Here is a 25,240-nt window from a genome sequence, read left to right as displayed (position 1 = left end):
AATGAATGACCTTGGACAAGTTGTAAACTCAAAGTATTACCCTGGTCCACATTCTTTGTAACCGTCTTTGTAAATGAAAATACTTTATTTTTTCATTGACAAAAAGTAACACCACAGCATTTCGTTGATCTGATCACACATTCATTTCCAATCATACAAAGTAAGTCTCGAGAATCTCCGATTCACCATGCCTTTCACATGCTCATAAAAGATATTAATTTAAGAACATAAACATATTACTGTATGTAAACTGTACTGTATATGGCTGGTCTTGGTAGTTTAAAGAAAAAATACACATTAGTATTCCATTTCTCCCTAAGCACCACGAGTGCCCCTGTCGGTCATTTTGGCCAGCCAATCACGTACCGCGGTATGACGTAGTGAGTTGCCTGCAGTACGGGTTTGTACCGCACACTTTGAATGGCTGCATCTGTACATTACTCATATGAATTGAATTGATATCAACTTGTATTGAGGTAGCAATTGAATTCTCAAGATTCCTTGTAGAACATTGGGTTTACTTATCCAGATATGGATTCATGTTTCCCAGCACAGACACCAAAAACCAGCTAGTGGCTGCGTCCAATCACTGTGTGGGTGCAGCTCTGTGCATAGAGTCGGACGAAGGTCTCTATGCACAGAGGGTGACTGCGGGTCCGAGCAAGTCACTCTTTAGGTGGAAGAAACTGGGTTTCTTCCGGTGTAGCGCTGGTGCTGAATAAAAACTTATTCAGGTTGTCGACAAGAGTCGAAACATATACTCCGGTGATCAAGCGAAGCGTCCACGTTGGCGTTGGCTAGCAATTTAGGTACTGACATTCCCCGGGCCGACACTTTGCTGAAATAAGGTTCCAGTCCCAATACAGACAGCACCAGCCGTCACGTGATTGCTTCTCTGGCCATTTTCACACCCTTAGACAAAGTTTCTGAGCTGTGCAGTGTCTTTTAAACCAGAATCAAGACAGATGATGATTGGTCGAAAGTTTAGCGGGCATTTCAGACCCACGTGGTTACCACGCCCAGCAGGTTCCTGATTGGTTGGTCAAGGTGAGAGATGAGTAGCAATGACCTCTGCCATCTAGGACCGCAATCCAGATGTTCTCAACAATCTCACAGACAGATAGGCACCAGGAATGGGCATTGATCATGATAGCCAAGCATGATCAGTTAAGCACACCTTAAATCAGAACTGCATGAATACCTTTTCTGTGGCTGCACCACAGAGATGAGAAAGAGGGATGGGGCCTCATTTAGGAAAGTACAGCAACACTTAATTCTGACTTATTAATAAGCATTGCTGCTACAATGTTTACCAAATAAAAAAAAAACACTGTAATGTGCTGTAATGATCACATATAAGATAAGTGAGTCTTGAAGGGCTGAATGGAGATATGTGATCCCAGTTTTCTGATTACCTGATCAGCTGTTGGTGTTTGTTTTGATTTGTTTGGATTCATTATTAAGCCAGGTAGATCATTTTTTCCCATTAAGGATATTTCATTGTGTAAAGAATTGAAACATTGATATTGGTTATTCCCCTGTAAAATATACAGTATATTAAGGAGATGTATATTATAGATAGATACTTTATTGATCCTGTTAGGGAAATTGCAGAATATATATTGCATATATATATAATTGCATGTATATATTTATATATATTAAGGAGATAGAGTGTAAGTAGTAGGCAATTCTAAATCTGACATTGAAGGGATTTGTTCCTCAACCTAGGTTTTGTTCTTACATCAGAGCTCTTATTATATATTTGTTACTGTGTGTTACCAGAGGTTTGTGTTTGTGCTTTGTGAAAGTTTTTTTTTGCACTTCCTCATTACTGAAAGCTGGGATGCACGAGAGTGTTAGTTCATGACCTGCTTTTCCCTGTATACAGAGCTGGGAGGTGGAAAGCGACCGAGTTCGACAAAAACTCCTGAGTCTGATTGGGAGGATTGGCCGTGAGGCTCGCTCTGAGGCCACCACTGGCAAGGTGAGGACACTGGCACAGTGGGGTTGACTAATAAAGCAAACAGCACATGATCGTCGCTTGGCTATAGCTTGGCAGGGTACATAAATTAAAGGTCTGATTTTATGCCAAAACATATCTATACATATTAATAAAAGCAATCTTGATAATATTTTCCATATGTATGATCCTCATTTACAATCAGTGATTGCTTAATTATTTAGGATACATGACTGTTTACCAAGCTAGCCAATATGAACTTAAAAAGGTTTGAGACTGATAGGAAGGTGGTTTAGAATTCCTCTTTGCTGTGGGCTGTTTTGTATTTGCGGTTTGTGTATGTTGTCCCAGGTGCTGGAGGTACTGTGGGAGCTGGCACACTTGCCCACTCTGCCAACTAGCCTGGTGCAGCAAGCCCTGGAGGAGCACCTTGCCATCCTGAGTGATGCCTATGCTGTAAAGGAGACTGTCAAGAGGAACTACGTAATTAAGTGTATCGAGGACATCAAGAAGGTTGGCTTTTGATGAGCATTAGTGCTGTGCTGGCTGAACTTTGCAACACAGAATGTCAGACCTTTTAAAGATCCAGTGATAAGTCTGGTTATCTTACAGAGGTACAGAAAGACACTAATTATTGTTTATTGTTCCAAAACAGGAAACACGTTTTAATATTTAGGAAAAATGCTTTTGGTGCAAATCTTAATGAAGTCAGACAAATCCACCCTCTTGTCCTAGTCAGTTACACCTTTTCAATGCCAGGGTTCCTTGGTTTTCTCACTCACATGTGCACTGAGAAGATCTACTGAATTTCATCATTGTCAAGACAAGCTGCAGAACTATCTTAAAAAAAGCTAGCTTTTCTGAAAGCGGGTCTTCGTGTTGCTAAGTAGGAAAATGTTAAAGGTGGCCTCTGGAAACCTTATGTGAGGACATAGTGTGACATCTGCCAAACACATATAAATTAAACAATTCCAGAGATGCGTAGGTTTAATATCCCAATCAGACATTGGCCAGATAGAAATTCAGTTCCACCTTTTGCTTTACTTTCTTACGTTATTATCTTCATGCTAGGGTACGTAGGTAACCAGAATACAAACTTCGCTTACAGTAAAGTGAAGCGATTAAATGCCATTCAAGTTTATTTTTTTAGATACTAATTCAAGAGGAATCAAAATCTACCACGGAGACCCAAGTTTCTTTTCTTACTGGGTCCTGGGGCAAGAAGAGACCAAGCTCAAGCTCCAAAGTAAGAAACATGATTGGATTCCTGTCAGTCAATAACAGTCGCCAATCATCTGCAATCTCTTGGAGGACTTTAGCTGTCAGCTTTGGGCTTGATCGTACATGATTAGTTAACCTGGTCAAATGAGTGCCTTGATTGTTTTTTACTCTGTATTACTCTTTGATTTGCAAAATTCTGAGCACGAAAGCTTTTAGAAAACCTCAGTGCATTTATATGCTCTCAATGCAATACCTCCACCTTTGATTTTGGCAATTTCCCAAACAATAAACAGATACAGTGCTGGTCAAAATAACAAAAGGAGTATTGTGCATTAAATAAGATGATTTTGCAGATCATCTGATATATTGTTAAATAGGTTCCTAATCACTGTTAACATTTACTAGATCTCAATGAAGAACACAAAAAGGATACAATCCTGTCATTTTTTTTATCAAATTTATGTCACTTAACAAAACAAGAGTGTTACATTACTGTTTCCCTTTTTAAGTCATTTGGAGTGACTATTCCATTGGACTAATAACTGATAGAAAACAGAGTTCTCATCTTGTACTGGTCTAGCAGATTTTTATCTTATTTAAAAATATATGCTTAAAAGGATTATATGGTTATCTGTACATACCAGTAGCTGTTGCAAAATTAGCATACATCAAAAAATAATTTGACAACATTAGTGCTGCTGCATCACAGCTCTTCAGTCCTGACTGAGGGGCCTTCTGTGTGGAATTTGCATGTTCTCATGGATTTTTTTCCCATTTTCTCCCATTTCACAGGCACATGCTGGCCACTCTAAATTCTCCCTTTGTGTTGACTAGCATCTGCACAGTTTGCTTTCAGATTAGGCTCCGGGTATCATGATCCGTACTAGGACCCTTGATCTTTACCAGGCTTTGTGATAATGAATGGATAGATAAACATAAGCATGCTCAGTCTTTTAAATGTTTTAAGTGTTTTGCCGGAAGCTCCTCAGATGGCTTTGGAAATCAAAGGCTTGGCAGGAATTCAGTAACATATGGTATATTTAAACTTACAAATAAGAACTTCTTAAGGTGTTGCTGTAGCTTGGGCTTGTGTTTGGGTTATAGCCTGTTCTAAGAAGAATTCATGCAAAGAGACATTCTTGCAGTTAATTGCAACTGCACATTGGAAAGGGGATTTTAAGTAACTAAAAAAATGTGATTAATTGTAATCACAAATTGCTGTACTTACAATATTTGCTGATGACACTTAGACAATTCCCTTTTTGTCATATACTGCACATACAGTAAGTGGCAATTATTAATAAATTATCATTTTAAATTGTATTTATCATTAAAAAACAAATTATTTCATTTTTGAAAGTTTTGTTTTCTTTGCTTACAAATCTGTCTTTGCTAACTTGCAACCACTTTAAAAACAGGAGTTTTTATTCTGTATGTTTAAGTATTTCTGTCCCATTGCTATGATGGGATAGTATCAGTAACTGGCTCTCCTTGCCAACTTAGTCTGTTTTGCAGTCATCTCAGCAGAGTAACCCCCAGGCGGTGTGGGTGGTGCCAGCACTGCGCCAGCTGCACGAGATCACACGATCCTTCATAAAGCAGACCTACCAGAAGCAGGACAAGGTGAGTCTACAGCTAAGCCACCAACGAAACAAGCATTTCCCAGTCTGTGTATTATAGCTGAAGACAGACACCAGCACAGGGAAGATATTCTACCTATAATATTTTAAAAAAAATATTCAAACCCTTCAGTGTCTGTCATGGAAGATACTAATCCATACTAGCATTGTTTCTAATGTGTAATTGAGTACAGCTTTTTATTAATTCATGTTTTATTTTTTTTTCTGACACTTAAGTATTTGTTATTTTTAGATGTTGTGTAGCATGCATCGTTTAAATTAATGAAGGGGTAACTCATTACATGGATGGGTGGATGACAGGGAAAATAGACATATATTTACACATGTTGCACACTAGTATACCTATAAGCGCCTAAGTTCGTTGTGTTTTTGTAAGACATATGCACACAAATAGAGGAGCAAGCAAGTTACATACAAACCTGGAAAAAGGTTTTAAGTATTTTTAAGTTATTAATAGCTTATTAATCTTTCCACAGCTTCATTAGCAACAATGGATTTATAATAGCACAATAATTTAAGTTTTACAGAATTTAGATTTTCTTTGGATAATTCAGTGCATCTTGACTTTTTCTATGGTCATGCACAATCTACGAAAGAAACAAGTAAATGCCAAAAATCACCAGAGAAGCAAAGGCAGAGAAGAAAAACGTTACCATTTTCTCAGCAGAGCATCATTCAGGATCTGAAGAAGAACTTTGAAATTGTGAAACTGATAACGGGCAGTCTTGTGTCTTGTCACCGGTTGGCTGTGTCAGTGAGTGGCCCAGCAGGGCTTTCTGGTTCAACACTTGTGGATGGCAGATACACCTACCAAGAGGTAAACAGCTTTGGATATTGCAGACAGCTTTACTTCTAGTGGAGTGATTTTTCTGAACATTTTTTTTTTAAAATACCACCACAGTACTTGTTTCTTAGAAAGTGGAAATAACTCAGTTCTTAAAACTGTTTCTTTCACTTTATGCTCTTAAATCAATTAGTTCCTTCCCTTTCCAATTTAAGATAAAAGTTTTGTTCTGCAGCACATCACTAAGTACGTATGCCACACAACTAGTGATTATGCTGTTACATATTTGTTCAGGCTTAAAATCATTTTGCCTCCAGACAAGAAGTCTTAAAATGAGAGTAGCATAACCAATTCCATACTGTAATTTGCCTATAATTTAAAATATATATTTGGTTATTGTATTGCAGTACTTGGAAGGGCATCTGAAGTTCCTGGCCTTTTTCCTCCAAGAGGCCAGCTTGTATCTGGTGTGGAATCGAGCAAAGGAGATCTGGGAGTGCCTTGTATCTGGGCTGGATGTCTGTGAGCTGGATCGAGAGGTAGGGATGAACACCATTGTGGAATCTCTATGCTTATAAATTGGAAATAAGAAGAGAAGCTGCATCACATTGCATCTTGAGTGCGAATGTCATTTTAATTTAAGGTAAAAGATTTCATCTTTTGCTTTGTGATTAAATACATGAAGATGTTGGAACAAGGTTAAATTATTTTGCTTTTGTCTAGTTTGCCAGCAGCCATATCACCATGCAGCTCACAATTGGCAACCCACTGAAGCTAAGCAGGTGTGAGTCTGGTCAGTACCTGGATAAGTGACCTCCTGGGAAAAACTAAGGTTGCTGCTGGAAATGGTGTTAGTGGTGCCAGTAGGGGGCACTAACCCTCTGGTCTATGTGGGTCCTAATGCCCTAATATAGTGATGGGGACACTATACTGTAAAAAGGTGCCACGTAAAACTGAGGTTCTGATCTCTGTGGTCATTAAAAATCCCAGGATGTTTCTAAAAAAGAGTAGGGGTGTTATCCCAGCGCGTCCTGGACAAATTTCCCATTGGCCTTTACCAATCATAGCCTCCTAATAATCTCCATCTCTGAATTGGTTTCATCAGTCTGTTCTTCTCCCCACTGATATGTGGTGAGCATACTATGGCTGCCACTGTATCATCCAGATGGGTGCTGTACATTGGTGGTGGAGGGAATTACCTGTAAAGTGCTGTAAAGAGTGGAGTGTCCAGCAAAGCGCTATAGAACAGTAAGGAATTATTATTACTAGTTCAATAGAGACATAATATGAACCAGTTAAATACTCTGTTAGTTGCCTGAAGTAGTGACCTTTTTTTGTGCTTTAATATTGTATTGTCTGGTCCATGACTATTGTGTCTTATTCTCCTGTGCAGATGTGTTTTGAGTGGTTCACAAAAGGACAGCATGACCTGGAGAGCGATGTTCAGCAGCAGTTGTTCAAAGAGAAAATTCTCAAGATGGAGCCTTATGAGATTACTATGAATGGTAAGGACCTTTCCCCTTATTAGGCAAAAAATCAGTTATTTCAAACAGTGAGCACATCTCTTTTCACCTAGCAGTAGATTCTCAGTAGTGCTTTCCTGACTGCATGGGACTCTGTTGCTGTTGATAAGCATGTCAAATAATGGATTAAAAATGCTTTTCCAGATGTAGTCCTATATTCATGTTGACCTGTTGAAAAGGGGGAGTTCAGTAAAGAAGATTGTTAATAGATGGTCAGATTTAAATAGATGCTGTTGTAACTAGTGACTGCTTAAAACCTTTTTGTGCTCTATTGAATTAGTAAATCCCTACAAGTGATTGCAGTAAAGTAAATTAATTTAGGTATCCTTGTAAATTTACCATGACATTTTTCCATGATTCTAGCACATCTTACAATGTGTAGCATTTCCAGATATCCTGATTAGATCCTAAGTCTGAAATTGGATCTTTTTTATGTTTCAGGGTTTAACCTTTTCAAGACCTTCTTTGAGAATGTAAACTTATGTGACCATCGATTGAAAAGACAGGGAACTCAGCTGGTATGGAACATTGCACTCGTGTCTAAAGCTGTGTTTCTCAACCTTTTCCGTCCTATAGCACGCTTGCATGAAAATCATTTAAATAATTAAAATAATAAATTTAACACACAACCTCTATCCCCATGACACCAGCACAAGCACAAATGTTTGTGACTTTGCCTCAAAGTGCACAGTCAGCTTATCCAGGCAGGAATTGATGACAGTGATACACAGAGCTCTTGCTCAGTCACACTCATTCTCTGTGCTTATGTCCATCAAACTTGAAAAATGTAACTTGCATCACATCTGTTAATGTCTGATGAGAAGCACTGGTCTATAGGCGCTTTTTGTTTTCTAAAAGAAAATCAATTAAATAGGAATACTATGGTTATTAGATATGTGTGCTAATTAAGTGTACACCTAGTTAACAAATATTCTGCAGGGGTGGGTGAGCCATTTCCTGAACATTTATTGGTTATTTCTGAAAAACACCTTAAATTGTATTGGTGCATGACCCATTGGGTAATCGAATTTAATGTTTGACTTTAAAACCAATTTTCTAGATCAATAGAAAGAGATGTTCTTTGTGAAATAGTCCTTTTAATGGGCTTTTTTTTCTGGATTTTATTGATCAGTTGGTGGAGAGGCTAGATTTGACAGGAATGGATTTTATCTGGAGGATAGCCATGGAGTCTCCAGATGAAGAAATTGCAAATGAAGCTATTCAGCTAATCATTACCTACAGCTACATAAACCTCAATCCCAAAATGAAAAAGGTAAAACACATTAAAGTGTTGATATCTGCAGTATGTGTATGCACAATTTTCATTGTCTTCTTCCTGTAATGGGTACTGCCAGTTGAATGTATTCATTTATTGGAGTTCAACATGCTCCCGCAGGCATACTGATTTCATCTTCCCATGTTACGGGTGATCCTTTTGCTTATTTTTTCTTTTCTTGTTCCAGCAGTGATCTGTTCTTGTTACCCGTCCATCCTACTGCCATTTTAGTTACCTATATATACAATGCTGCACAGTTTGCTTTTTAACTGCACAGTTTTCTTTGCTTTTTTAATTATAGGATTCAGTGTCATTGCACAAGAAATTCATTGCAGACTGTTATAAAAGATTAGAGGTGAGAGATTGTTTTTATTATTATTATTATTATTATTATGTACTGCACATTATCCTCAGATATTTTGCTTGTTTTTACTGTAACTTCTGATTTATTGTAATTGTAGGCTGCAAGTTCGGCCCTTGGAGGTCCCACTTTAACACACGCTGTTACCAGGGCAACAAAGATGCTGACAGCTACTGCCATGCCAACTGTAGCTACTTCTGTGCAGTCTCCGTCCAGGTATGTTGCAGTGTGTCTTTTAAAAGATTTACTGATTTGTGGAATAAGATCTAAATTGTATTAATTTTATATTCAGTATGTGGTTCTGCATCTGGTGTCAGTATATTGTAGTGCTCTCGGGTTCACGTGGGTATGTGCCCTCACCGCTGCTGCCTCAGGTCGGCCCCCCCAACCGATGGGGACTCTAACCCGGGCCTCCAGCGTCACTCAACAGGGACCCAGCCAGTTGAGCTGAAGGGAAATCTCCCCTCAGCCCGACGGCTGCGGTCCCTGCTATTCACAGGGAAGGGCTGTGACATCACCGCGCTGGTAAGCTGGGTCGAACAACCTGCAATGGTGGCCGTATGCGTTACGCACTTCTCCGCTTAATTCGCCGTCCTCGGCGAAGGGCTATCCCACCCTGCTCTGACACCAATGTAGCGCTCTCGGGTTCACGTGGGTATGCGCCCTCGCCGCTGCCGTATGCGTTACAATATAATATAATCAGTAAAGTAAAGGAACAAGTAATAGGTTTATTCCATGCTGAAAAAAACCTGAAGACACCTGAAGAAGGCTCCACGGCCGAAACGTTGTGTTCTCTTTCTTCTTTTTTTCAGCATGGAATAAACCTATTACTTGTTCCTTTGCAGCCTACGCATGCTGACGCAGCTACCCACCTGAACTACTAATCAGTAAAGTAGTTGTGTTTTGTGTTAGATAAAGGATGTTATATTGTGGTGTGAGAGAATCTTTTTTTGTCAGTGTGTTTAAAAATAATAGTAAAAAATAAATTATAAAATTATGCACCATATACGAGATGGTTTGTGGGAGGTTACCAAATTATTGAAATTTTATTGAAGGAACAGCAAACTTTGTGAGAAACATTCTTTTTGAAAATCGTTTGATTTAATCAGTATTTTCTTCCATTTAGGTCAACCAAACTTGTAATAATTGAACGATTACTGTTACTTGCAGAACGTTATGTAATCACTATAGAGGTAAGAAATCTTTTTGCATAGTATTTATTTGTTATAGACATATTTGAGTTACTTTTCTTAGTCTGTTAAGTTTGTGTTGTAAATTATGTAGAGTTTGGTATGGAAATGATCACTTTTGATTTCACCTTTAGAGAGATTTTTTCTGTTACTGAAGTTTTGCACATAATCTACAAGTAATTCATTTGTTACTCAAGGGCTCTAATAAGGTTGAGTGTGTCCTGTTTTTTCCTGGTCTTCCCTAACTAGCTACGATAAACTAGTTGTGTGCTGCCAAGGGAAGGTTTGGGATTAAATGGCAGGGAACTCTCTTCTCCCTGTGCTGCAGGCAGTTGCAGGCATGCAGTGTAGTCGGTGAGGGACACTCCTCTCATCTGAATGGTGCTGATCCTCCTTTAAGGCTGTTGCCTGTAATGTGTTGAAGGACTACTGGTTTGAAGGTGCTGGGTTGGAGGAATCTGCCTACACTTCCTCAGTCTTCCCTGTGAGGTTGCACTGTTCATAGCATAATAAACACACAATTTCAGATTAGGGTGGGGTAGTAGAAAATAATTAGCAATTCAAAGTTAAGAACAAATAATTTCACCTTCCCCATCCCTACCTTTAAGGATTTGTATTCAGTTCCTCGGACTATCCTACCTCATGGCGCCTCCTTTCATGGGCACCCAGTCACCCTCAGCATCACCTACGAGTCGACCAAAGATACTTTCACACTGGAGGTATGTCCTTGTACAGCTCTAAAAGATGGACAATACATATGCTATAAACAGTCAGTATGTTACCGTTATTTTGCTAAAGAAATTAGCTTTTTGTATTTAGACATATTGCAAACTCTTCTGGTAGAGTATGAAATTAATTATACTTTATTTGTCATGTAGATGTTTGCATGATCTTTCAGATTTTTATACTGTGAATGTTTCGTATTTTTTAAATCCATTTTATGCGTTGTAGGCACACAGCAATGAAACCATTGGAAGCATAAGATGGAAGATTGCTGAACAGTTAAGCTGTCCTGTGGATAATGTGCAGATATTTGCTAATGACAGCATGGTGAGTAATTTTAAACCTTTTTGGTACATTTAAAAGTTAAGTGTTGCCAAAGTTTCATTTCAAACTACTTTACAAAATAGTTATACAGCTATATACAAAAGGTTTGGTTCACTGAATCTCTAAATGAAAAGACGTTAACACAGGCTCTTCGGGGTACAGACTTAAACATGACATATTTCTGCACGTTTTAATGTACAATTACTATTTATTTCCTAAATGTGACAAATTGAAAAACAAAATTAAACAGTATAAGTTTAAAAATAGTAGTTGTGCCTTAAAATGTGCAGAAATGTGTCATGTTTAGGTTTGCACCCTGCAGAGTTTCTTTTCACTTAGAGAGTCTATGAAACATGCAATTTGACCCGGGGTGCCCAAACATTTCCTTACAACTGTAAGGTCAAAGAAGGTTAAAAGAGCATTTACAAAGAGTAGTTTTGTTATTGCATTATTTTGTTTACCCTGCATTGTTTTTGTGTTGTACATTTTTCACATTTTGCTGTTTTTCTTGAATTTAGATACCAAGACCAAGGAGTTCAAACAATAGGAATTTCCACTGTTATACATTGTGTGACAGTTTTGTCTGTGCATTTGAGCATGTGTTAGTCCAGATAAGTTGGGCTATATTACTTCATCCTTCTTCAAGAGGACAGTTTTACTTGATTGGTCTACCTTTTTTTACTGGTCTTAACTGTGTCCACCTTCTTTGCAGAGCCTATATAGATTGGACCTAGGGAAGAACCTTGGAGAAAGGCTTTATACAAAATAATATTTTTCAATAATTGTCATGTACCATTTTCCACTCTTCTTGCCCAGCTGACGATGAACAAAGACCAGAAGCTGCTTAACCAGCTGGGTTTCTCAGATGAGCAAACCTTGACTGTGAAGAGTTCAGGCACGGGCACACCCTCTGGTAGCTCTGCAGACTCCTCAGCCAGTGCCAGCAGCAGCAGCAGCAGCAGCGTCATCAATTCAGCCTATGCCCTGGAGCAGGTCTGTACCATCCACAAACGGGTTAACCTCAGTGAAACAGTGCACCTTGGTACAGACACAGGACATTGTCATTGTTATTGTACATGTATGGCTAATCAGAGGAGAATACTGTACATTTGTGTAAATTTGTGTAAATATCAGTATGTGTGTGTATCACAAGACAACCATGTATACACTGATTGCACATATGTAAATTGAGCATGAATATGTCTACAAGTTGAGATGCCCAAAAACAAACAAGGGGCTACACAGTGGAACATAAACAGCTAATTTGAATGGTGTGTGCCAATTTTAAATTTGCTCAGCATAAAGTAGTCATGTCTCTGAATTGTTTTCTACATACAGGAGAAATCCCTGCCTGGGGTGGTGATGGCTTTGGTGTGTAATGTATTTGAGATGCTGTACCAGCTCGCCAATTTAGATGAGCCCAGGTAAGGTTGTTGATCTTTTATTATACTCATATTTTACTGAGTAAAATAACATTTCTTAACATATATTGGTATGAACAATTTCAGTTCCCATTTATTTATATCTGAGTTTTCACAGGAGCAAGACTGATCAAGTGATTGTAATCGGACAAGTACATTCTTCTTTTTTTACAGGATAACTCTCAGAGTGCGGAAGCTGCTCCTGTTGATCCCCACTGATCCAGAAGTGCAGGATGCCCTTGATAACTTTGTGCCTAAAGAGTCCAGTGTCTGGAGTCACCAGGTAGCTTCCCTTTCACTAAAGTTTGCCACATTCTAATTTAAAATTATCTGAGCTGCCTTTATTGGCAAGTGTAACTGATGAGGTTTTTAAATATTTTGAGTTCAAATATATTGAGTTTCTTAAAGAAGTTTACTAAGCTGTTTGCTTGTGTAAATATTTTGATTTCTGTGTTCATTCATATTTTTTCTGTGTTTTTTTTTCTGGTTAGAAAAGCCTGTTCACAGTGGGTTCAGGGTCTCAGGCATCCAAGTCTCCCTCATTGTCTTCAAAGCAGCAGCACCAACAGAGTGCTGCCTCCATCCTGGAATCCCTGTTCCGCTCTTCTGCACCTGGCATGTCCACTTTCAGAGTGCTCTACAACCTGGAGGTATGGCACTGTGGCATCCTGCATGTCACATGTCTTCATGTAAACTGTTATAAATACTTCTGGTAGTATTCTAAATGCTTATGGTCACTGTTGGTCACCAGTACTAATTTCGTACTGGTTATTGTTGATAATTTTTTTTAATTGATTTAAATTGATTGAACAAATAAAGATTATGTAGCACTTTGAAGAAAGTATCATGTTAATGCAGATTTTTGTTTTCATACTCTCATGAAGGTAATCGGAAAACCAAATCAGAAAATCAGGATCAAACAGCATAAAAGTATTTCAGACCTTGGGATGTGTAACACATGTTTTACCCCTAAAGAAGAATAGTACTGTTTTGTTGGTATCAAAAATGAACAGTAATGTAGATAGATTTTTATATTTGTATTGAATAATATCTTCTCAACCTGCCAGAGAATGTATGGATCTTATCCATCGTGTTTGAGTTTATAGAAGACAATCATCTTGACAGTAAATGAATGAATACTATATGTTTTCACAGGTATTAAGCTCCAAACTAATGCCAACATCGGATGATGAAATGGCAAAAACCAGTGTGAAGTCTTTCTGTGAAAACTTTCTCAAAGCAGGAGGTTTAAGGTAAGAATGCCATCAGTTATGATTCATGTTTTAAAGTCATCAGACATACATCAGTGCAGTTTTCTTACCATTTAGTTCTGTCATCTCATTAATAATAATGTGGTGGGCATATTAATAGTTTTCATCTGGCATGCCACTTACAAGACAATGTAGAAGGTCCTGAGCATTGTAAAATTCTGATCCTGTCAGACAGAAGGTACAGATTTCGTTTTCCGCTTTCTCTCTTGCAGCTTAGTGGTAAATGTGATGCAGAGAGATTCCATTCCTTCTGAGGTAGACTATGAAACCAGACAAGGGGTCTACTCCATCTGCCTTCAGCTTGCGAGGTAAGTAGTGTTTTCAGCACACTGGCAGCTGTTTTCAGTTTGCATTCAGGAATTTTTGTAGATGACTTCTTTATGAGAATTGTGTATGTAAAGAAATTAGGATAAAACCATTAACCAACTAACATTTCAGAATATTTCATAGCACTAGTTGTTTATAAAATATTTTTAGTTTAAAGCTTTAATATATAAATATTAGTGATTGTTATTCGTACTAGAGATTTTCTGAAGCAAAACCTTGCAGGTTAGCTCTGTTATGGAAGAGTTAGGTGTATCTGCTGTATTGTTAGTGTTTTCTCTGAAAGAGATGTTCTAGTTGCTTTGCCACAATTATTTTCTTCACATATAACAAGATAAAAAGAAAAAGGTTCTGTTTGACAGTGTATAGTATGTGTTGATGCAGCAGTCATGTCCTCTGTCCTGCAGGTTCCTGTTGGTGGGACAGTCCATGCCAAGCTCTCTTGACGAGGAGCTCAGTAAAGAGGGGCTGGACACACTGTCTTCCCGACCATTCCGTAACATCAGCCGACAGAGCAGCCGTCAGCTTTCTCTATGCGGCACACCAGAAAAGTCTTCTTACAGGCAGATGTCCATGTCAGACCGCTCATCTATACGGGTTGAAGAGATAATCCCTGCTGCAAGGGCTGCCATCCAGGTTTGTGCAGTTGTTTACATTTGAGGCAACACACCTGAGTGAGGGTTATTCTGAATTACTACAGGAATTGCTACTGGTTGGATACCAATTAAAAAACCCATTCAACATTTTAAATTTTAAAATTTAAAATATGTACAAAATACAAAAATTAAGTAATTTAGTCTGTGATTGAAACTCCACGGGAGCAAAAAGCACAAGAGGCTGCCGTCCCTCGTGAACAGGACTAGAAACCACTCTTTGAAGTGAAACGGATACCTAGAGATATCTAGATATCTAGAGAATCTAGAGAATAGGTGTTTGCTTCATCTATGTGTTTTCATCAATACCTCCCTCAGCTCTCACAGTTAGTATGATTGCTAGTCTTTTTCTTACAAATTTATACTTGCTTCTTTTTCCTCTCCCTCGCCTACGTTGTCAAATACCTGGGATCAGACAATGGAGGTCAGTGACTTCACCTCCACAGTAGCCTGCTTCATGCGCCTCACCTGGGCGGCAGCCGCTGGGCGATTGGACCTTGTGGGCAGCAGCCAGCCCATCCGAGAGAGCACAAACTCCTTGTTCCCCTTGGGGATCCGAAGCCGCCTCAGCAGTACAGGTAATGGCAGTGAGCTTTAATAAGACCTAACAATAGGCCAGGTGGTGGTTGATACATAATACACATTATTGTGTTTTTTATTGCATGCGCAAATTGTATTTCAACAGAATTTTACACAGTGAGTCTCATAGTGCCTAACAGCAATGTTAACTTTATTGGGGGGGGTTGAATGGCTCTCAGCCTATTCCTTTTCTACCTAGGCTATTTGGTATTCACACTGACACCTCCAACTGTGGACAATATTGTGTCAATACTGAGGAATTTGTGTAATTTCTGTGATACTATAAAATAAGATTTTAGGTTTACCTTTTTTTAAATAATCAATTCTTCTGCCCTATCTCTCGGTCTGTCATACAGGCAGTAACTGCAGTTCAGGGAGTGAAGGAGAATCGACAACACTGCATGCTGGGATATGCGTGAAGCAGCAGTCTGTGTCGATCAAAGACACCATCATTGCTCGCGAGGCCCTCTCCTTATTGGTCACCTGCCTGCAGCTGCGCTGTCAGCAGCTCAGTGAGTCACAGATTTCCACACAAGCATTCTGGTGACTTAATCCAAGGAGATACAAAATCCATTTCTAAGATGTTTTGTTTTCCCCTTCTTTCTAATGATCACTTTCAGTCTTAAATCACTTTAAAGGTTTTCTATTTCTGTACTCAGCATGACGGTTGATTTGTCTGCATTTTAATATTTGTGACATGTTTTCCTGTAACTGTGCTCTTAAGAGTTAATCCTCAGAATGAAGTCATCAATGTTATTCTAAAATTTAAAGTCACTATACACTTCTGTGTTCTTATTACTTTGGCACAAAGATATTTCACAGAAATGTATAGAATGTTAACATTTTTTTTTTAGTTTAAAAAAAAATAGCCTGTTTTGGGGCTGAAGGCTAGACACTTGAGAATATCACTTATTCATATTTTGGATACAGTATTCTCTTTTTAAAAATGGAATCCATCTTATATTTACTACAAGTCTTTTTCCACAATAAATTAGTTGTAACAATATTAGTGATGATTTTTCTTACAAACTTACAATTTTTTAATTTGTCTTCTTTCTCTAGGTTCATTTTATAACTTGCCTTGTGTGAGTGATTTTATTATTGATATACTACTTGGATCGCCAAGTGCAGAGGTATGTTTGTCTTTAAACTGACAAGTCTGTCCATTTTAACTGCTGTTTCCTTTAATTTATTTTTATAAAACATTTCAGTGCAGTGGGAATTTTTCCATATTGCTTTCTGCTGCAGATTCGGCATGTTGCCTGTGATCAGCTCTACACTCTGAGTCAGACAGATACATCATCCTATCCAGACCTGCAGAAACCCAACCTGTTTCTCCTGAAGGTCATTCTAACTGCTCAGCTTCCTTTGTGGTCCCCAACTAGCATCATGAGAGGAATCAACCAGAGGTAAGTCTTTACTCCTAGCTACCATATAAATAAAAGATAATAATAGAGATCCTGTATGTTGCAGCAAAGTACAAAAGGGAGCAGATTCAGACATATATGTATTGAAACGTAAGAAAGGTCACAAACAAGAGGAGACCATTTGGCCCATCTAGCCAGATTGATATTAGTTAATTGGTCCCAGGAACTCATCTAGCTGTTACTTGAAAGAAGCCTAGATTTAGACTTCAACAACATGGCTGGGTTGCTCGTTCCATGCTCCCCCAAAACTTTGAGTAAAGATATGCCTATTGTTCTGATGTTAAAACCTTTTTATTTTTGGGTTTTAAAATAGTTTGGCCTTGTGCATCATACAGAAGCATTATTGGAAATTTGCAGTCATTCCCACCCATGTCAGTCATAAATGTATTTCCTGTTAAGAGCTATTTAGTCATAATGAAGTGAGCAAACTATTAAAAAGTATGTTGAGAAGGAACAGCATTAAGTTCTGTATGCTGAGGTCCCAGCACTCCTGATGCTGGGTGCTTTTATAATAAAAATTCAAGTGCAGAAGCTGGTAAATAAGCAAGAAGATCATTAGTTAGCACTAATGATTTGAGTCATAGCAGTTCCCTAGGACAAGGGTTCCTTACTCATTAGTAAGGTGTAGATGTGTGGTATTTTCACAAGGTGATTTGTTATTTATTTCATTTTAAGTTTTCCTTTTAAAAAAGGAAAGTCACCTTTTACAAACAAACTCTTAACTAAATTGTATGCTGAAGTGTATTTGGTGATTGTCTTTGTGGTCTCTTCCTGTTAGGCTATTGTCCCAGTGCACTGAGTATTTTGACTTGAGGTGCCAATTACTGGACGATCTGACATGTAAGTCTTGAATGAAAACAAGTGTGTAAAAAAATGTTTTGTATGTTTTTGTACTCTTTCACATGCAGTGGCATCTCTATAGTAGAAGTAATATCTTTTTGTAGGATTTTATTATTATTAAATAACAGTTATTATTAGTTTTATTTTCTATTTTTATTATTTTTTTATATTCTATACACAAAAACATTTGTGTTTAAGATTTTTAAATTACTTTTCCACTTTATCTCCTAAAGGATCTCATAACCATGACAACAAGTAAACATAAAGGCAGTGAAGTAATAAATTCATGTATGCTGTATTGTCCCTGTCTTTTCTCCAGCTACAGAAATGGAGCAGCTGCAGATTAGCCCTGCTGCTATGCTAGAGGATGAGATAAACTGGCTTGATAACTTTGAACCCACATGGACTGCAGAGCTAGAGACCAGTGAGGCTGACAACATCCTTCAAGCAGGACACCTACGGCTTATCAAGACTCTCCTGTCTCTGTGCGGAACAGAGAAAGAGCAGCTCGGTGAGTCCTTTTACAAGCCAGGTATGTTGACTCTTTACCCACAAATGCTAGATACACAAGAAAAACTAATGGTCAACTAAACTTAAGACCCATCTTATTATTATGTTATTGTTACTAGGAATGTAATAAAAACAGTGTTTACCAAACCCTGACACTTCAGCTCCTGCTGTATTTGCCGTTTAGTATTGAAGTTAGTATTGAGCAAGATGGGTTGGAGTTACAATTACAGTTGTGACCATGTACTTCCTCTACAGGCCCCTCCCTGATTCAGCAGCTGTTAGATGATTTCCTGTTCCGAGCCTCACGGATCATCCTGAACAGTAACAACCCTTCTGGCTCATCTGCCCTCAGCCAGGACTTTCACCCCAAGTAAGACAGTCTCATCTCTCTACATGCATGTTTATAAATTAAATTGTGTTTTTATCACATCATATGAAAACTTTAAATGTTTTCATTCCACGTGTCCTGGAAAGGCTGGAAACTCAGTTTCGAGGCTTGGACATTTAGAGAAAAAATGGAGAAACGGTTAAATGATCTAGTTCTTTTGGAACTTTCTTAAAATTAGCATAAGAATGACAGAGGTGTACAGTAAACCTCTGTTCAAAAACCTCTTTAAAAAGTTTGTTTTTACATAATGCTAAATAAGTTATTTAATTGGTCTTTTAAATAACAGTTTAAAAAGTTTTAATTTTTCATGTGTTAATGGAAAACCTCTGTGTCTTGAAAATCCATGAGGAATAAAGCGTGCTAGTCCCTCTGAAATTCCCTTTGCAGTGATGAATCCCTTTTCTTCAAAGGGTGATGGAATAAACTACCCATAAATGTTGTTGAAGCTGATACACTGGCTTATTTTAAGAAATGGCTGGATTAAATCCTAGGATCAAGTTAGGTATCAACCATCAGGCCTGCTAGATAGGCCAAATGGCCTCCTCTCCTTTGTAGCATTTCTTATGTTCACTTCTCTTAGGTGTAGCACAGTCAACAGCCGTCTGGCAGCCTATGAGGTGCTGGTAATGTTGGCAGACAGCTCACTGACTAACCTGCAGATCATCACCCAAGAACTGCTGTCTATGCACCACCAGGCTGACCCAGCCCACACCAAGGAGTTTGACGTGAGTATGCCACACAGTCTTTTGAGCTTGTTAGGGAGGGCGAGGATGTTTCTCTTCATATTGTAGAACCATGTCATCTTCCTCATGGTGCAGAAATTGAGTTACATCTAAATGTTGCAATTTAATTAGAGTGATGTGTAGAAATGCCCACAAGCTTTACCTTAGCTTATTTTTTTATTGTTATTGCTTGAGCATGTGTTTATAAAGAATGAGGAATTACTTAATTGTATAAACAATTCTAAACAAACATGAATTGGTTAATGTTTTTCTAGTGTTAAGTTAATGTGACAGCCCTTGCACTGCTGAATCCAGAAGCACTATGTCACAACTTTGTTTGGTATGTATCCTCAGTACTTGCCCCCAGTGGATAGCCGCTCAGTCTCGGGGTTCGTGGGCCTGAAAAATGGAGGAGCCACCTGCTACATGAATGCAGTCTTCCAGCAGCTCTACATGCAGCCTGGGCTCCCTGAGGTGAAAGAGAATTACAAATTAGTTATTCACATCTGATGGGGCTTCAGGGGTCAGTAAGTAAAAATCAGAGGTTTGTGAAAAGGGGCTACTTACTCACTTTAATGACACTTTGGAAGGAAGGTATTAAAGAGTTTTAAGTAAATCAATTAACACAGTTGTCATTACATAATTCACACCTTAATCTCTGTAGATGTATTTGGATAAAAGTAACAACTAAATTATTATTATAGAAGCTGCCACGTTCTTCAGAGTATTTGACACCGTCATAATGTCAGCATGCCATTATAGGGAATTCAGCACAGCTTGATTCAGCTTAGTCAACCATTAAATTGATCCTCCAGTTTTATAGTGGCCTTTAAATTTGATCAATTTGAAACCTAGGATATAAAGCTAGGATTTTCAAAGCTGACGCCACAGCACAATGTATCTTTTCCAGATGCAACTTCAGTTGAAGAGAGTAACAGCTGTATCTCAATTTCAGTATCAGACCTGCATTGAAAGAAGTTTTGAAATGTTAAGATTTTTCCTCAGCTGGTTTTTCAAGACGTTCCTTGCTCACTTATTCTGATCTACATGCCCCTTTGCCTCTTCGAGTAGGAGATCACTGTTGGTGACGTATTGTGACATAACATGGCATGTGAGTTTTGTATTTAAGAAACAGAAGAAAGGTTAATGGTCAGGAGAAGCAAAACAATTGCCAATATATTGTCAAATGCACAGTTAATGCAGATATTGACTTCATAAATAGGAAATAGAACACCCGTGTTTCAAATGAAGGAAAATTTAACAGAATCTTACTGCTCAGAGCTGTGTCATACCATGGTATGAAAGCAAGGGCGATCACATTGTATCCATTATTTTACTAACTGCATTGTTTACTTATTTACTTTGTAAAGGGCTGTTTTCCATGCCTTCATTTTATCAGCTTTAGTTTCTTATTTAAAATTTGGTTTCTTTGTTTTTAGGACATCCTGCTTCTGCTAATGTTCGTGTCAGTGTGTTTATGCTTATTTACCTTCACACATGTGTTGAGCTGCAGTATGAATGGAATGCATTTTTAAAAGAAAAATACTAACTGTAAGGCCCTACTCAGGAGGTGCTGGTGCTGTTTTTTGTTCTCCGATCTCTCTTGTCCTAAAAGGAGTTATACACAAGGTGCTGCACATGCATCTTAATATAAAAAAATTTAATCATTCTATAATGGACTAGTTAATGGGCAAATCCCTTTTGCTGAAATGCATACAGAGAATTTAAGTAATTGTTGATAAGCATTTTTCCTGTCCCTCTACAACTGAATCTTTTATGATTGTTTGACGTTAGGATAAAGGCCATGGTTCCTGTCAATTTGCTGTATTCTAGGCCTTCCTGTCTATTGAGGATGATACAGAGAACCCAGATGAGAGTATCTTCTATCAGGTCCAGTCCCTGTTTGGGCACCTAATGGAGAGCAAGCTGCAGTACTACGTACCTGAAAACTTCTGGAAGGTGCGCCTTGTTTTTAGCCTTATCACTTTTAACATCAATCACACAAATGCATTTAATCTTTTATGGGAAAAACAAATTCTAGTTTTAAAAGTTACAAAGCTTGCTGAAACTCTTCTTGTTAGGCACCTTATTCTCTTTAATTGGAATTAAGCCAACCCATCAGCACTTGTTCAGTGGATTAGAGATATGATGCAGTTTCCTGAGTTGGAGAAAATGAGGTACACACTTAGAAGGTGCAGAATTAAGTTTTTTAAAGCTTGACAGACATTTCTGAACTATTTTAAGACTGTGAGCCTCCCTTCTACACCCTAGGCTTTAATCTGTTGATAAATGTCTGTTTAGATCATACCTGATAAGACTGACCTTCCACTTTTTTGTTTCCAACAGTCTAGTTAAAGTGATTTGTTTTTATGTATTTTTTTATGTCATCTGTCTCTTTCTCCTTTAGTTTCACTCCTTTTTGTGGGGGAAAATTAAGTGAAAACGTGGGAAGGGGATTGAAAATCCTTTTATTTTTCTTTTTCATGTTATTCTCAGATAAAATACTGTACGAACATATTAAAGTATTACTTTAATATGCAACTTATGCATCATGTATTTTTGTTGGTTCAAAAAACAAAATACTTCTAAAAAATTTTGGAGCATGCACAGAATGCTTTGAAGCATGTCTTAAATAATATTTGCAGGCCTGTTTTTGGAGTTGTCAATTGCTGTTGTGTTTTTCACAGATCTTTAAAATGTGGAATAAAGAGTTATATGTACGAGAACAGCAGGATGCGTACGAATTCTTCACTAGTCTTGTTGACCAGCTTGATGAACACCTCAAGGTATTAAGTAGAGCCTGTCCTATTCTCATATCCCTGTTACCTGTCTATAAATCACAGTATTTGTAGCCTGTATGTTTTTACGTACACACAACTGCAGGGAGTGTATTTTATCCTAAACTAGATGTTCATGTTAGACTTGTTGCATAACTTCAGTATTAACTTAAGGGTGCATTGTTGAAGAATAAGCCAGTTTAGTTTTTACTTGTGGAAAATCAAGAGTGAATAGCAGCTTCTCTGAAAACATAAATTTTGCTTTATTTCAAACAGAAAATTGGTCGGGACCAGATATTCAAGAACACTTTTCAAGGAATTTTCTCCGATCAGAAGATCTGTAAAGACTGTCCACATAGGTAAGGTTTTGACACAATATGCGCATTGTGTTCTGTAATGATGCTGTTTTTTAATTTTTATTCCATGTTTTTTTGCTTATAAACAGGTATGAGCGTGAAGAGACCTTCATGGCCCTCAACTTGGGTGTAACATCATGCCAGAGCCTGGAGATCTCATTGGACCAGTTTGTCCGAGGGGAGGTGCTGGAGGGAAGCAACGCATACTACTGTGAGAAGTGCAAGGAGAAGGTACAAAATCCACATCTCACAGAAGACTGAAGCTGAAAGGAAAATTAAATGATTTCAACTTTTTCATTTTATGCACTGCGTTGCTCTGGCATCCCTTCTAGCTTATTATTACTGCCTTACAGCCTGTGTTCCTAGGATAGCCTGGCTGTTGCTGTGACTCATACAGGAACAGGCAGCTTTCTGAAGGATAGATTTTTTATTTTTCACAAACTTCATTTTATGTTGTTAGAACCAGTAAAATAGTATATTCAATTATTTCACCCAGATGTATATAAAGAATACATTGTTAAATAGTTCAGGTGGGTAGCTGTGTCAGCATGTGTAGGCTGCAAAGGAACAAGTAATTAGGTTTATTCCACGCTAAAAATAGAAGAAAGAAAACAGTGTTTCAGCCGTGGAGCCTTCTTCAGGCGTGAGAAAGACAGGGCAGTAAGCAAAGGTAATGTAGCAGGAGAACAAAAGCTGAGAGAGAGGAGGGGTGGGAGCAGGGGACAGACAGAGTGGCCAATCGGGTAGTGTGAAGTCAGGATAGGTGAAGAGAGGTGTGAAATGAAACCTACAATGAAAAGAGAGAATTTAGAAGACAATTAGTCTGTCGTTGAGAGAAGGAGGAAGGTGTGATCATAGCTGCAGGATAATTTTATTTTCTGTAGTCTTTCTGATATAGGAGTTAGGAAAACCATCTTTGAGAACACTGACGGAAAGATTAGTGTGATTTTGGCCGTCAGAGGTGAAATGAGAAATAATAGGCTTAGAGAAATCTGGCCTCTGTCTGTCCCCTGCTCCCGCCTCCCGCTTCTCCTCTCTCCCAGCTTTTGTTTTCACGCTACTTTACCTTTGCTTACTGCCCTGTCTTTCTCACACCTGAAGAAGGCTCTATGGCTGAAATGTTGTGTTTTTCTTATAGTACATTGTTGAATTCTTTGTCCATTTTTTTAATCTTGCATAAACAGTGAGCACAGAAAAATAGTAGTAACCGCTTACAGTAGCAGTAACACGGTCTTCCATCAAATTGTGTGTTTCTGGCATGAATGGCAGGAAACTACAATAAACATTTAATACTCCGCATCAAATCATCATGAAGTGTGTTAAATGAATATAAAAATTGATTTTCAGGGTGTCTGATGCACTTTGCTTAATGTAGTTTGATATTTTTGTCGGTGCCTGCTTTTTTGTGTTAGTATGCCACTTTATAATGATTTTTGTCTTATTTCATTTACATTTTGGCTTTATTTAACATTATTTGACACAGTTGTAAAAAAAAAACCTGCAAGGTTCTAGTTCCAGTTCTCTGTAGGATTACTGCATTAAGATAGCGTCAACTTTATTCTTAACAGAATTGAAGGACGTGTGTGCACAAATAAGACCTTTTTCATTAAAACATCTACATTTTTTAAAAGTTTAGATTTTAATCAAAATTAAGTAATTTTAATAACTTTTCACCTCTAAAAACCCTTCTTTTGAAGATAATATTTTGAAAATATTTGAAAGAAAATTGTTTTCCATGTAGTTGACCTGAGGTAGGACTTGTACCAGTGGAAGTGATGTTTTCTCATTGCTGTTTTTGCTGTCACAGCGAACCACAGTGAAGCGCACCTGCATCAAATCCCTCCCCAGTGTCTTGGTCATCCACCTCATGCGGTTTGGGTTTGACTGGGAGAGTGGGCGGTCCATTAAGTATGATGAGCAGATCAGGGTAAAAACAATAGACTTTTTACAGAGCATCTCAGGATTGTACTGCCATGTATATGCCAAGCACTTTCTTGTATTGAAAGTATGTGTATATATATTTATATGGATTTGCTATGCGTGTATTGTATATGAATATTTAATGAAAAGTATTCATTGTGAAATGTCTGACTCAGGCAAGGTGTGTGACATTTAAGAGTTTCAGAAAGCATTTTATTGACAGCTACATGTCACCACTGTTTTGTGCTATCTTGCACATTGCATTGCTGTTTTCTTATTTAAGAGTACAGTGCGTCCTCTCCTATAATACTGTTTAAATCTTCTAAGGAGGAAGATACACGGTATATTTCTCTTGTTCTTTCTAAAACCCAAGTACCAGCTGAATGTTGTAAATGGTTTGGCAATACCATCCTTCCCCAGATGAAGAACCTTTACAATCTGTTCATTTTTACATCTCTTCTTGCTGTGTCAGTTCCCCTGGGTGCTTAATATGGAGCCATATACCGTGTCTGGGATGGCCCGACAGGACTCGAGCTCAGACCATGGAGAGAATGGCCGCAGTGGGGAATTGGGAGCGGGAGGTTCTCCACGGAAAAAGGTGACGATCTCAGAGAACTATGAGCTAGTTGGCGTGGTGGTGCACAGCGGCCAGGCACACGCAGGACATTACTATTCTTTCATCAAGGACCGCAGGTGAGTGCATGGAAGATGGGGATGGGTGCAGATGTGGGGCAGTTAGTGCAAGATCAAGCTGTATGCTGTGATTACATTGTACTTTAAAGGAACAAGTAATAGGTTTATTCCATGCTGAAAAAAAGAAGAAAGAGAACACAACGTTTCGGCCGTGGAGCCTTCTTCAGGTGTCACCTGAAGGTCACCTTCAGGACACCTGAAGAAGGCTCCACGGCCGAAACGTTGTGTTCTCTTTCTTCTTTTTTTCAGCATGGAATAAACCTATTACTTGTTCCTTTGCAGCCTACGCATGCTGATGCAGCTACCCACCTGAACTACATTGTACTTTAGATCATTTTATCAACAGAATATCAA

The 25,240-nt window shown here is 38.3% G+C and overlaps 1 protein-coding gene across 7 annotated transcripts in view; it reads left to right on the top strand.

The window, feature by feature from the left end:
* The window catches only part of usp24 (ubiquitin specific peptidase 24), a 67,238-nt gene that overhangs the window by 21,133 nt on the left and 20,865 nt on the right, over window positions 1–25,240 (top strand). For 3 of the 7 annotated variants that reach the window (XM_088927302.1, XM_088927301.1, XM_088927306.1), the window contains exons 14-48: window positions 1,892–1,987; window positions 2,315–2,476; window positions 4,688–4,807; window positions 5,489–5,641; window positions 6,016–6,147; window positions 7,002–7,113; window positions 7,573–7,649; window positions 8,264–8,404; window positions 8,709–8,762; window positions 8,869–8,984; window positions 9,895–9,961; window positions 10,567–10,677; window positions 10,910–11,008; window positions 11,822–11,998; window positions 12,344–12,429; window positions 12,601–12,709; window positions 12,918–13,076; window positions 13,582–13,679; window positions 13,910–14,005; window positions 14,429–14,657; window positions 15,090–15,252; window positions 15,610–15,765; window positions 16,316–16,386; window positions 16,502–16,662; window positions 17,459–17,520; window positions 17,840–18,052; window positions 18,286–18,400; window positions 18,999–19,143; window positions 19,495–19,614; window positions 20,974–21,099; window positions 21,828–21,926; window positions 22,194–22,276; window positions 22,363–22,504; window positions 24,081–24,200; window positions 24,666–24,886. In XM_088927302.1, coding sequence (XP_088783428.1) covers window positions 1,892–1,987; window positions 2,315–2,476; window positions 4,688–4,807; window positions 5,489–5,641; window positions 6,016–6,147; window positions 7,002–7,113; window positions 7,573–7,649; window positions 8,264–8,404; window positions 8,709–8,762; window positions 8,869–8,984; window positions 9,895–9,961; window positions 10,567–10,677; window positions 10,910–11,008; window positions 11,822–11,998; window positions 12,344–12,429; window positions 12,601–12,709; window positions 12,918–13,076; window positions 13,582–13,679; window positions 13,910–14,005; window positions 14,429–14,657; window positions 15,090–15,252; window positions 15,610–15,765; window positions 16,316–16,386; window positions 16,502–16,662; window positions 17,459–17,520; window positions 17,840–18,052; window positions 18,286–18,400; window positions 18,999–19,143; window positions 19,495–19,614; window positions 20,974–21,099; window positions 21,828–21,926; window positions 22,194–22,276; window positions 22,363–22,504; window positions 24,081–24,200; window positions 24,666–24,886 — 4,391 coding nt within the window. Of the gene's footprint in view, window positions 1–1,891; window positions 1,988–2,314; window positions 2,477–3,113; window positions 3,210–4,687; window positions 4,808–5,488; window positions 5,642–6,015; window positions 6,148–7,001; window positions 7,114–7,572; window positions 7,650–8,263; window positions 8,405–8,708; window positions 8,763–8,868; window positions 8,985–9,894; window positions 9,962–10,566; window positions 10,678–10,909; window positions 11,009–11,821; window positions 11,999–12,343; window positions 12,430–12,600; window positions 12,710–12,917; window positions 13,077–13,581; window positions 13,680–13,909; window positions 14,006–14,428; window positions 14,658–15,089; window positions 15,253–15,609; window positions 15,766–16,315; window positions 16,387–16,501; window positions 16,663–17,458; window positions 17,521–17,839; window positions 18,053–18,285; window positions 18,401–18,998; window positions 19,144–19,494; window positions 19,615–20,973; window positions 21,100–21,827; window positions 21,927–22,193; window positions 22,277–22,362; window positions 22,505–24,080; window positions 24,201–24,665; window positions 24,887–25,240 lie in introns of all 7 variants that reach the window. The other 4 variants (XM_088927307.1, XM_088927304.1, XM_088927303.1 and 1 more) reach the window with 4 other exon arrangements.

The sequence above is a fragment of the Atractosteus spatula genome, chromosome 11, assembly GCF_055471065.1.
Source record: "Atractosteus spatula isolate fAtrSpa1 chromosome 11, fAtrSpa1.hap1, whole genome shotgun sequence".
In the NCBI taxonomy this organism is placed as follows: Eukaryota; Metazoa; Chordata; class Actinopteri; order Semionotiformes; family Lepisosteidae; genus Atractosteus; species Atractosteus spatula.
This window is presented reverse-complemented; position numbering and strand designations above follow the sequence as displayed.